We start from the raw sequence: 12,847 nt of genomic DNA, 5'->3' as shown, positions 1-12,847 counted from the left end.
TGAAAATAATTCTATATAATGAAAAGATTGCTTGAAATAAGGAGATCCCTGAAAGATTTAATTTCTTCTTTTTTTTTTAGTGCGACGAAATGGGATTAACAAAAAGTCGACAAATCGACGAGATTCCTTATCAGCATATAGCGGCTTTATTATTAGTACAAAAAAGCGTCTTTACAAAATAAATAAGTTACAGGCTCCGAATGTGTGGAAAATCGAGTTTTCTCGTTCGTTTTTCCGTTCTTCTTTTTCTTCTTTTTTTCTTCTTCTTTTTTTTCTTCCTCACTTTTCTTCGACATCGACGGAAGTAACGTTCCATGAGCAGACGCTTTCCTGGAAGCCGGTACATAAAAGTAATAATAATATTAAAGAAAGAAAAAAAAAAGAAAAGAAACATCTTGTTCTATCGGCCGTTCGCGGGAACGCGCCTGCCGTCAGGACGAATATTCCTTCGCTCACAATTTTTCCGACCGAGAACCCATCGTTGTTAAATCTTTAGCACGAATTTCGCGAACTTTCACGGCGCGGCGAACGGTCCTCGCACGCTTCTCCCGTCGGTTACCGGATAGAGATGGTCCCGTGGAAGACCTCAAATATCTCCGCGCGATTGTTATAAGGACACGCTCGACGACAACAACGGGATGTCTTCAGCATTGATTTTCTCCGATTATTCACAATGTTATCAGCGATCATGTCCAGGACATTTGTTTGTAATTGAGGCACCAAGGCTATCATCTTTCGATTAAAGCCAGCCTCTCGGATCGACGTCCGTTTCCTGATAGAACGCAATCGATCGAGCCGCGATCAATCGAATTGACGAGTCTTGACATCGTGATAGATCGAGTTTGCATCGTCCAATCCGGGAAATACTGATGGAAGCCGACGTGATTGAGCACGGAGATCGTCTCGCCGGGTGAACACATGTCTGGATTAGTATTGGTAGCCTCCATTGCTGGCGTAGCTTTGTCCGCCGCCACCGCCGCTGCTTGGAGCACCGTAAGACGACGACGGTCTGCCACCGCCACCGCCACCGCCGGAATAACCGCCGCCGCCACCTCCGGAATAACCGCCACCGCCGCCTCCGGAGTAGCCACCGGAGCTGAAAAAATTATGAGAAAAACATTTGATTAGTAAATTCGAAAAAAGTCGATAAGAAACTAATAAAAGAGTGTTGGAGAGCAAATAAGAAATTATATGTAAAATTTTGTAATTGAACGAATATAATGAAAAATGAGTAAATCGATTTAAATAAGTGAATGTTATGATTCAGCAGTACTTTAATTAATTATCATGGATATTTACTGAATTAAGACTGCTATTTTGTGATATTAAACAAAATAATCCAATCAATTAAAGGGAAAGAGGCAAAATAATCCAACTAATGTTTTGTAAAAAAATGACAAAAATGATCTTTGCTTTATTTTGCTGAATACTTTCACGCATTTATTTCGCATTATCACATCTTACCCGCCTCCGAAACTGCCACCACCGCCGGAATATCCACCACTACCACCGCCTCCTGAAGGAGCACCGTAAGTTGAGGACGGTGCACCGCCAGAGTATCCGCCGCCACCGCCGGAATATCCACCGCTACCACCGCCTGCCGAGGGTGCACCGTAAGTTGAAGACACTCCACCACCACCACCGGAGTATCCACCTCCTCCGAAACCACCGCCACCTCCAAAGCCGCCGCCGCCGCCGCCGGAACTGGGCGCTCCATAGCTGGACGAGGGTCTGCCACCGCCTCCGCCTCCGCCGCCACGCGGTGCCCCATAGCTCGAGGAAGGTGCGCTGTAGGTCGAGGAAGGCGCTCCATAGCTCGAGGAGGGTGCCCCACCTCCAAAACCGCCACCGCCACCGCCGAAACCTCCGCCACCGCCGGAAGGCGCTCCGTATGTGGACGATGGTCTGCCGCCTCCACTCGACGGCGCTCCATAAGTCGAGGATGGTCTACCGCCGCCGAAGCCACCGCCGCCGCCGCCACCGCCGAAACCACCGCCGCCGAATCCGCCGCCTCCGCTAGAAGGAGCGCCATACGAGGAAGATGGGCGTCCTACGGATGGTGCCCCGTAGCTGCCGGAGGGGCGAGATGGTGCCCCGTAGCTGCCGGAGGGACGAGATGGGGCTCCGTAACTGGAGGACGGTGCCCCGCCGCCGAAACCTCCGCCAGAACTAGGTGCTCCATAGCTGCTGGAAGGCGCTCCACCACCGAAGCCGCCACCTCCGCCGCCGAAACCGCCACTTCCGCCGCCTCCGAAACCACCACCGCCGCCGCTGGACGGTGCTCCGTAGCTTGAAGACGGAGGTGCCCCGTAGCTCGAAGACGGGGGTGCCCCATAGCTTGAAGACGGGGGTGCCCCGTAGCTCGAAGATGGGGGTGCTCCGTAGCTGGAGGACGGTGGCCCACCGCCACCGCCACCTCCACCGGGCGCTCCGTAGGTCGAGGAAGGTCGACCACCGCCGCCGCCACCGAATCCGCCGCCACCACCGCCGAATCCGCCGCCGCCGCCGCCGCTGAATCCACCGCCACCGCCTGAAGGCGCACCGTAGCTCGACGATATTCCTCCACCGCCACCGCCAGGATAACCGCCGCCGCCGCCGCCGCCGCCGCCACCTCCTAGATTAGGCGTGCCGTAACTGGTTGACGGTGGTAGATAGCTGCCCGAGATAGGTGCTGAAAATAATTTCTAAATCTAAAATTCCAATCTTTGAAAAATATTCTAGATACAAAAGTTATTTAGATATAAATTATAGCTTTGGTTGTCGCAAAAAATTCCATTACGTTTTGATTAATTCGAGGAAACATAGTATTTAATCTATCTTACAAATTACTATGATTTACTTAGTTGCTCTCACGATAACTTATGCTTCCTTACATTGCTGATGACTTTTTATTACATCGCAATAGTCTCTGACGAAATTACCGCTAATGAAGAACGTTTATTGTTTGCGGTAACGTTATTAGCGACAAGATGATAAGTAATAAAGTCGGCAATAGCTTTTGCGCGATTTCCTAGCAATCAAGATTGGAAGTTGGCGTAATACAAAGTAGAAATTCTAAAACTTTATTTTCTCTTCCCATAGGAATTTATAGAGACATCCAAGTGTTCATTTCACATTATCGACAGAAGTTTAATTTCACCGTTTTATCAACATTTAAACAACGTTTTAACAACGTCTAAACGATCAAAATTGTCCAAAATTGAACTGCGCACAAAAATCAAGACAATTTACGAGAAATCAAGAAGGTTGAAATTCCCGAAATCACGCATTAATTTAAGGACGCACATGCTGTTTACAATTCGTGAAAGAGAAAAACTCACGACCAAGTTAGAAAATTATGTTCGCGTTAAATAGTATTCTAAATCAACTTACAATAGTACGCGGCGGCCACGGAAGCGCGCAATCAGACCGTAACAATTTCTTATCGCGAGATTTCATCTCCTACGCGCGCTATCATCATCAGCGTTGTAAGACAGGACGCTTTGTGTCGCACGGTCGAAACACGCCAACGCAATTTTCACGTTAATAGCGTACGTGGCATCTTTTTTATGTTAAACGCGCGTTAACGCGCCGCGCCGATTGAGTCACGCTCGCTTTTCATCGCGGTTGATGCGTCGGAACGGCGAGTCCGATTGATTTATCGCGCGAGCGTGATGCTTTGCCGCGACAGTTGAAGATGCGATTCATCGCTGGTATCATTTACGACCGGATCGCCGAGTCGACGGTCATCGACTGTTGTGAGACCGCGAGTACGTCAATTAATATTTAATCGCCGGATTCAGCAATTCGCTATTCTCTCTTGTCCTACTTATTAAACAAGTATAGACATTTAATTCCTCCAATTTAATCTCTCAACGTTCGACATTCGCGATGAAATTTATTGAGGATTCCGCTTCCTAATTTTCAGTTGAATAATTCATACAATTGAAGTCCAACAGCGCTACACTGCAGATGAAATAACAGAGTTAAACTCGATTTAAAATATTTAAAAATTGAATGGAGTAAAATAAAGCGAATGCAAACGGGAGGCGATAAAATAAAATAAATCTTTAAAAGAACAAAGAGTAAAATATAAAAGGCGCGACAAAATAATATAGACCGAAATAAATACTAAAAGCCTCTTTCAACATTTTATTTTATTTCAGTTTTTTTTTTAGAAACTAATTTGTTAACATTTTAACATTTTCCCATTAGACAACCGTTGGCACAATCCCGCAATAATCTGCAACACACGCGTGGCGTTTAAACAATAACTTGAGTTGTGTGCGCGTGACGTTTACACGTGTTAAAATCGAAATCGGAACAATCGCGGCGAGCCGAGTGCACCGATGAAGTTTCGGCCTGCACGCTTGCGCGCTTTCGAGTTAGATTACGCTAGATCGCGCCTGATAATGTCCTGATTTATACAACGATCTCAACACGCCATGCGCAATTTACTTAAAGATGCTGTCCGATAACTCCAGTCGCCCTAATGCTCGACTATTTCAGGCCCGGTGCACACAGTTTCTACTTTTTTGAACGTCCCAATTTCACAAATTTGTCTGTATTATTTGCGAGGCGGCTTGAAGGGAAGAAAAAAAAACATACCGCTTGAACTCTTAAGCAATCGACTAAACCTGGAAAAATGTTTGAGGAATAAATTGTAAAACATCTCATTATTTGGATAACGAGAACGCCAATTATTAGATGTTTTTGCTCCAGTCCGATCGATGTTGAAACGATGCATGAAACTGCGTAAAGTAGCGCTCCAACAAGAATTCAAGAACCGGAGACTCAATATTAACTCGAGAGACGAGAAATACATCGCGAAACGTTATAATCGGAACTAGAACGGATACGTAATAAGAGATTTAACATGTTTGTGCTTGAAAAGTGTTGAAAGCGACATGAAGAATCTAATCGTCATGATTTAACGCTCAATTAGCTACGTTTTTTTAATCTCGATTGAACACTATTATCTCGATTTACATAAGACGGAATTATTATATTACACAGGCCAGGAATATATCGAGAAGTATTTTATTTTTACCTTAAAAGTATTTTCTTACTCGTATTAAAAAAATTTAAAGTTTAGTTAATTATTTAAAGTCTTAATGGAAAATATAATTTAACTTAATTAATAAGCTGGAGAGTGAAAACATTTATCAAAGCGACGCATAAACCACATTTTTTACCTAGTGCATCGCGGAACGATGGTCGACTTTCTAATAAGTTTTCCGACAAGCTGACAAATTAGAGATCCGTCGTGGCGGCATTCATTAAGCCGCACAAAAATATTGCGTGACGTGGCGCGCTCGCGTAATACGTACTTTAACCGTGAATCTACCGTCAGTATTTAGTGCATTTCTTATATAACGCATCCCCCTTCTAAATTATATTCCACTGAAGACCTTCCTTGGAAAAGTGTGTGCGCCAGTGACAAGAGACTTCACCTAAGTTTTTTTTTACAATAATGAATTTAATATGCTATTATGAGACGTGAGAAACAAGGGCAACGAGAGTAACGTGACGCGAGCAACTTTAATATTACAAAAGCATTCTTTCCTTCAAAGTCATTAATTTATCTTACTTTCTGATACGGAATACTGACACGCGATCTTCCTAAGACCGCTTTTACTCCTGCGAAAACATCATGTGTTCGAATCTCATACTTTTCTCTCTTCTCTATCTCTCTCGACCATTGAACAACTTGAAACAATAATTAGATATTTACAAGTTCTTTCTTTTCTCCCGATATAAAAATAATTCTCCCAAAGCTATTTCATTTTATACTAACGTAAAAGATTAACAGATTCCGAAAGCTTCTTCGTGCAAGATTAATTCCACGTTCAGTTGCAATCTTCTACCCTGCACATCACGATATTGCATACTGTTTTTTCTAGTCACCGATAAAAATTCCATAATCCGCATAATTCCAAATTTAATGAAATTTAAAAACGCGAAGAGCAATCTCGAGGAGACTTAAAGGATTAATTGAACGTCGGACATTCGATGGACGGGATCCTTCTCAGATCTTACCATCAGCGTGGATGGGCCTCAACAGCAGAGCCGTCGCGACCAGCGCGGTCACTGCCAACGGGGCCCAGCTTCTCGCGGGCCTCATGGTCCCCGACGATTGAAGATCTCGTGGAGGTCTCTCTGCGGCGTTCCTCGGCGCCGAGTCACATGCACGAATTTGCGTTCCGTACGAAGTACGAGGTGCCTGTCTCTTCCCTTTTTCTCTCCGAGGCTATACCGTCACGTATATTTGCGGGGTGAACTTACGAAAGGAAAACAGATGCAATATTGGGGCGCGGCGGCTCGACGTGGCCTGCTCGACGCACCCGTGCGATTTCGTCTAACGTGCTTCAAACAGCGTGCATCTCGCTTATATAGTTGGCCGTCTTTCGGAGAAAGTCCTCGTCGGGAGTGCAGGAGGATGCTACCGGCCAGGTGAGACTCCCGGGGAACGTGGGAGGCAGATGTCGATGAGGGGGGAGTCATAAGGAGACACGACTATCTTGAGGGGGGCCCCCGCGAGGAATCGCTCGCGGGGTGGGGATCGAAGGACCTGTTGTCGGCTAGCCAAAGGATCGGGCAACGGGATACGATCCTGCTCCTTCGCGATTGACCCTGGTCAGGCCGTTAACGAGAGGAACCCTTTTTTCGTCTCGGACGTTCTCTCGCTCTCTTACTCTCTCTCCTTCGCAGCGAAGAACTTAACGTTCTCGCTGCGAGAAATCTCGCGCCGCCTGGCCTTGGTGTCATCTGGCTCTCCGTTCGAGGAGAGCGATCAGCGAGAGTAACGTAGCATTGCGCCCGATCTCTGAGCTCTCGAGCACGTGAATTCTCCCGCAAGCGATCTGACGGCGATTCGGATGGATAGGATATAAAATATTCCGTTACGCGCTCAGTCGGTTCGTTTGAAACGAGGATATCGTAAAATTGAGAAAATCGTATAATCTCCGAATTTAACGAGACGTAGAAAAACGCGATAACCGTGTAGGTACTTGTCGAAAAATTTCACGCAGGTTAAAATTATATCCGGGAGATAGAAATAAAATGGCTTTTTTTTCGAAGTTATTTCACAAAATTGTATTTCGCACATACGTGACAAAAAAAATCACATATTAGATAAGCTAATGAAACGTTTACACGTTGGTATTTATGAAAACAAGTGCAGAATGAATGCAGGATGAGTTGTTTGTTTCGCAAGCGAGCCGAGTGAAGTTTCGAAAATCATCACGTCATTCTTCTAAGTCCTTTCTCCGAAAAAGTAAGCCTCCAATGAGGACCATCAGTAAGCAGGGAGCGTGCGATCGAAAATTGCTCGCTTGTTATTCGTCACACGCTCAGCTTCACCCGCGAAGCGTACTTGTCGACTAGGAACTAGATAACTAAATCGACGGAGGATACAAACAGCTCGTGCCGTCGTCAATATACGTCCATCATTCTAAATTGGCATCACAAGCGGATCGATTTTATCCCAAAGTTCAATATTAAATTTAATAAATTCAATTTAAAATTTAGGGCAAATAATAATATAATCGCAATAAAAATAACGGCATCTTGTATCAGATCTAACTAAGAGAGATTTTATTGCACATATTAAAGTTTTTATTGAAGAAAAAGGGACTTGAAGTAGCATGAAAAATTTCACGAAGCAAATTCTGAGGCGTCATCTATGAATATCGATCTAAAAGATATCCGGGCGATATTCGAGGAGCGATTTGTCCGGAATACATTTCACTGTAACCCGCAGATGTACTAGGAATGACCATGATTTCTAGGCCGAGGACATGTCTATCTGTCTATCTGTCCATATACAAGGCGTGAAAATGACGGTATATACGTGAAGATATATGCCGATGAGAGATATACGCGAAGATCGTTTCGCGGCGACGCGGCGACGACGTGCGATTTCAACCAATCCTAAAAAGATGAGGAAGGTGAACCTCAAAAGTGTAAGGTATCGGTATCTGGTAAGCACGTCTCTTAGTATGCCAACGCTTCCCGATGCATTTCGATCTATAACTTAAAAAATGTTTATAAATATTATCTCAATTTATAGCACTGAAAGAAAAATTTTTGCGGAACGTTATTCAAGTAGCACGTATTTAGCACATGAGAAAGGCCATTAACTGTAAAGGAATGATCGATTGAACGTGAAAAAAAAAACGAACGTTCACTGAAGAAAGTATGAAAGGGAACCGCGGAGGTGAAGGAGTCCGGTGTTTATTTTTTTACGTCTGAAGCTATCTTGTGCCGTTACACGCACAAGATGCGCTTTTAGCCGGCTGTATCTTGGAGCGCGGCGCATTATCCCGACTTGTTCGCACGCGATTATCTTACGTCCAAGTCCTCCCCCCCTCCGGTTTTCCCACCCGCGGACGAAACGCGCGCACGATTTTACGGCTCGCGTAAGCGGGTGCCGCGCCGCTCGTTGCCCCTAAACGCGAATGACGCAACGTATAGTATAATCAATAATTTGTAATAGCGAGAGTTCGTAATTTGAGTTCCGTTTCGTTGCTCATTCCTAGCCGCAGGCGTAATGTTGCGACACGCGGCCGAAGTATAATAACTTAATAGCACACGCGGAACAAGATGATGAAAAGAGAATCCTATTGGAAACGTGTATAGCGCTCGCCTCGTTGACGAAAAAAAGATTCGCGCGAACGCCGTCGAGAGAGAAAGATTGATGATTGATAAGACAGCGATTAATAAATCGTTGAAACATCATTTTTAGTTAACGCGTTATTTGTATTATAAGAAACTTGCTATTAAAAGCTAAATATATTTAATATATATTAATGTATATCCACTTCTGATAACCCTATATTTACATTATTTACAAAGTCATCAATTAGAATAATTAGATGGCTTGAAAGATTGGCTCTGTCTCTCGCCCCAAGAGTTTCGTAAATTCTTCATAGCCTATAGCTCGTTCGCGGATCGGCATATCGGACTTATATCGGCTTATAATTCCGGCTGGCAATCGATTCTCGTAAGAGTTGTTACTTGTAAACAGGCAATCGCTACCAATGACTGGCGTTTCACCGGTGGATCATCGCGGTGGTAGTCGCCGGTCCAATTAGCGCGCGCGTAACGACAAATCGCGCGGAGAAGAGAATCTCACCGTTCTCTCGTGCGTGCGCGAACTTCACGAAACGGTCCCGACTCCCGACACCTACGACAACGAACGCTCTCTCACCGATTGCTGAAAGAGAACGCCGCTTGCTAAATCGACGATTTATTATCGCCCCGTGTAGCAATAACGCGAGCGCGGCGGCTCGAGATGCGCGCAGCTATGCGACTATGACAACATTGCGGTAATACGAATCGGATCGGACGGGATCAGATTGCTCCGGCACGGTTTCGAGTGTCTCGTTCTGCCGGATTGATTGATCGTTGCGACACGGCCGGCCGCTGCAAAAAGCGCGCGATCCACCGTGTTATATCGATATCGATCGATGGATCGTCGATTGTCGATAACTGCATGGAAACACTCTTTTCGCATGCATCTTTCTCTTTCTCTTTGTACTTGACAGTTTTACGAGCATTCTGTCATTTCAATCGTCGAACTACAAAAGACAGTTTGTAACGGATAAATTTGCTCATCGACAATGGTCGACTTTTGTTTTTATTTTGGGGATGATATGCAGTAAAATTCCGATCTGAATATAAGAAATATGTTTATAATTATCATAGATGGATTAATATTTGCATGTATATGTATATTATCAAGCTTGATCTATGCAATGGCGAATCGATATTATAAATTTCAAGCAACCCAGTAATCATATGACAGAAAATATCAATTGAAAAGTTATATATACACTACCGTCAGAAAGTTTAGGACCAAGGATCTATGTGTTATACTATAATTTTCAAAATGGGTTAATATTGCCTAACTGAAAAATGAAGGTTTTGCTTATTAGATTTTGATAGCGTGATCCATAAATTATTTATTATTTTAGAAAAGTATTATACGGAATTCATTTTCCATCTATAATAGAAAAATTTCGTTTTTATTGATTCCAAAAATGTCCAACTTCCGTAAAAATCGCTTTGAGAGATTCTGTGGCGAGAGTAATGAAAGGCTATAAATAGCGGAACAATATAAAAACTTATTGACAAGATGCCTAGACTTTGTATAAAAGTGATCCAAAATAAAAGAGGTTTTTTTATATGAGAGGAATGTTTAAATATTTTTTATTTATTTATTCAGAATATTTTAGATAATTTTTTTTTACTGTTTAATAATAAAATATAGTTATAAGATCTATTTAAGCATTTTTATTGAAAAAAATTGTTTTTATTTGTTTTCAGCTCTTGGTTTAGGCCCTTATCAAGTGTAAACTATAAAATGACATAACGCAAATATAAAAAGTCAATCTAATATAATTTAATGGAAGTAACAAAAATAAAAAAAAATATTAATAGTACCGATATCATCTGTAAGACTCGTCGTTGAAATCACAAGATATCCGTAATGTATGAACTTATTCTTGAAAGATCATAAAAGCTAGAATAGTTTACACTTGATAAGGGCCCAAACCAAAAGCTGAAACGTCGTGATTTTGTACGAAATTGTGGCCAGTTAAGTTGAAAAAATTGAAATATATTCGTTAATCATCACTGGCAAGTTACGAAATTGTTTATTATTATTTTAACATAATAATCCATTAGTCTTATAGGAAAAAATTTTCTTGCTATATTTAATTGATTTAGTGAATATTGCGTCGATGGCAATAAAGTATGTAATAATGAGGAAGTGCATTTTTTAGCTCTTTTTTCAGCTTCCGGACGCTTTACGATCACTCTGATATTTGGACTATCGATACAAATTCGCGATTGCAACTGGATACATCTCACATTCCCAACGACGCGTCGCGCACGCGCGCGGAATTTAATTTTACAACGCGGACTGATCCTTTCGCGAAAGTCTCGCTTAGTCGTTATTAGTCTGATTTATGACAGGAAAAACTTACTAATTTACCTTCACGCGCGCGCCGTTAATTCTCGACATTTTCCTTTCTCACAACAACGCTTGGATCTCTTGTTACGTAATTGAAGATACCTCGCGTCACCGAAATAACAATTCGTTTGTCACGGCGATAAGTGAAAAGTAGGCATAAATATTAGAAACTAATATCGCGGGAAAACTATCTTGTAAAAGTCGCGCTGATCTTATGGTAAATTGTAAAATTTTTTAAATCTTTTTCTTGTTATCCTAAATAAACCAACGTTTTGACACAAAAGAAGAGAGTCTACATGTATTTATTTCCTTTTTTCTTTTAAATTCGAAAATAATGTTGTTTATTCTAAATTCAACATTATTATCGATTTCTATCAATGTAGATTAATTTTAATCTCGGTTTAACTCACTTTTTATCCTTTTTTAGTTCTAAGAGTTAGAAAAGGATAAAAAGTAAGTTAAACTGAGATTAAAATTAATCTTCATTGATAGAAATAAACATATTTGCGCATTTGTTACACGGATTGTTGTTCGTCAGTCTCTGATTAACACAAAATGCGCCTAATTGTCGCGAGTGACAAATCCGGTTAATTGTAGCCGGTCGGGATCAATTGCACCTCGAGGATCCTCCATGAGACGCTGGATCGTATCTCATGATCGACGACCGCGCACACAGACGCGCTCTTATCGGATGCGGCCTGCAATTTGCGTTCGGGCTCGGCCCGCTCGGCGGCGAGTGGTTTCTATGGCCGCACGAGATTATAGAACGGCTATTCAATGAGGTTCCACGAATGGATTTTTTTCGCGTTTACCCACGCCGCAATTATGGCGTTCGTAAATTAGAGAACTGGTACGGTGTGCTGACGTTCGATTAATCCTCGCAGTCCGTTCCCTTCGTCAAATTCCAATGTCTCTCTTCTCTCGCAAAATTCGGCGTCCTCGACTCTTGATGATCTAACAAAAGAGATATATATCTCGTTGTTACGTAATTATTAAATACACGGATATCCGCGAGGCCGCGTTACAGTACGAAGAATCCAGTTCAACAGGGTGAGGGGTTCAACTTGAATTTGACTAATCTCGATTTAACGTCAACGCCGAGATTAATTGCCCAGGAAAAATGGGTCAGGCAGAGACCGCGCGCGATTTCTTGCTATTCACAAAAGTATGGAAGAACGTAGCGAGTCGTGACGCATCTTTCGGTGATGATCGAAGAGGCGCAGTCGCAGTCGTAGTCGCCAGGTCGCCATCCTTGTTAGCACAAGCATTTTGCAAGTGCGAGAGACTCTCGTTCTTCTCGGCCCGAGAAGAAAGCCGCGCTGCGTAGTTTTTCCAAGCGTTTAGGCACGCGGCGGAACGGCGAGCGCGCAGCAACCACAGCAACAGCAGCAGCAGCAGCAGCAGCAAAGCGGTAGACAGATGAATATACAGCAGGAAAAGCGAAAGTCACGCTGCATTCGCCAGCGGCATGGCACCGGCCGTCCCCCCGCCCACCCCCCCGCCCCGGTCGCGCATTGTACGCGAGCGCATCTCTGTGCCCTAGATAATTAATATCCGTGGTCGCCGTGGTCGGGGGAACGAGCCGCGGCATTTTCTGCGGCCGGGGCCGGCGCGGCGCAGCGCGTCGTCTTCGTGCGCGCGGCCCCCCTCGTCGGGTGCAATGGTTGCCTCACGGTTTCGCCGTCGAGCTAATTGATTAAAGGGATCATCATTATTACGTCGGCGAACGGTGCGACGCGCTCGCGCGGAGCCGAGCGATTTTCTCGGCTCCGTCCCGGATCGTCACTCGCGGGTGGCGATCACTCGGCCGTTTCGTAACCGCGCGCGAATCGGTTATGACACTCTCGGGGGGGGGGGGGGGGGGCAAGAACGACGTAGACCGCGCTCGAT

At 43.9% G+C, this 12,847-nt stretch overlaps 1 protein-coding gene across 1 annotated transcript; it reads right to left on the bottom strand.

Moving 5' to 3' along the window:
* Positions 1-123: 123 nt before the first annotated feature.
* On the bottom strand, positions 124-11,241 carry LOC139814042 (uncharacterized). The gene is made up of 3 exons (XM_071779982.1): positions 6,019-11,241; positions 1,465-2,671; positions 124-1,096 (listed from the first exon to the last, which is right to left on the bottom strand). Exons 1-3 carry the CDS (start codon positions 6,101-6,103, stop codon positions 928-930), a joined length of 1,461 nt encoding a protein of 486 aa, XP_071636083.1. The 5' UTR covers positions 6,104-11,241; the 3' UTR covers positions 124-927.
* Between the last annotated feature and the right edge of the window lie 1,606 nt (positions 11,242-12,847).

This window comes from Temnothorax longispinosus, chromosome 6 (genome assembly GCF_030848805.1).
Source record: "Temnothorax longispinosus isolate EJ_2023e chromosome 6, Tlon_JGU_v1, whole genome shotgun sequence".
NCBI classification, from domain to species: Eukaryota; Metazoa; Arthropoda; class Insecta; order Hymenoptera; family Formicidae; genus Temnothorax; species Temnothorax longispinosus.
The sequence above is the reverse complement of the archived record's forward strand: the minus strand, read 5'-3'. Positions and strand labels throughout refer to the sequence as shown.

Coding starts and splice junctions, on each gene's coding strand:
- LOC139814042 (XM_071779982.1), bottom strand. CDS start 6,103: ATGAGGCCCGCGAGAAGCTGGGCCCCGTTGGCAGTGACCGCGCTGGTC. Junction 2,672..6,018: donor GAGGCCCATCCACGCTGATG/GTAAGATCTGAG, acceptor AATTATTTTCAG/CACCTATCTCGGGCAGCTAT. Junction 1,097..1,464: donor GGTGGCAGTTTCGGAGGCGG/GTAAGATGTGAT, acceptor TAATTTTTTCAG/CTCCGGTGGCTACTCCGGAG.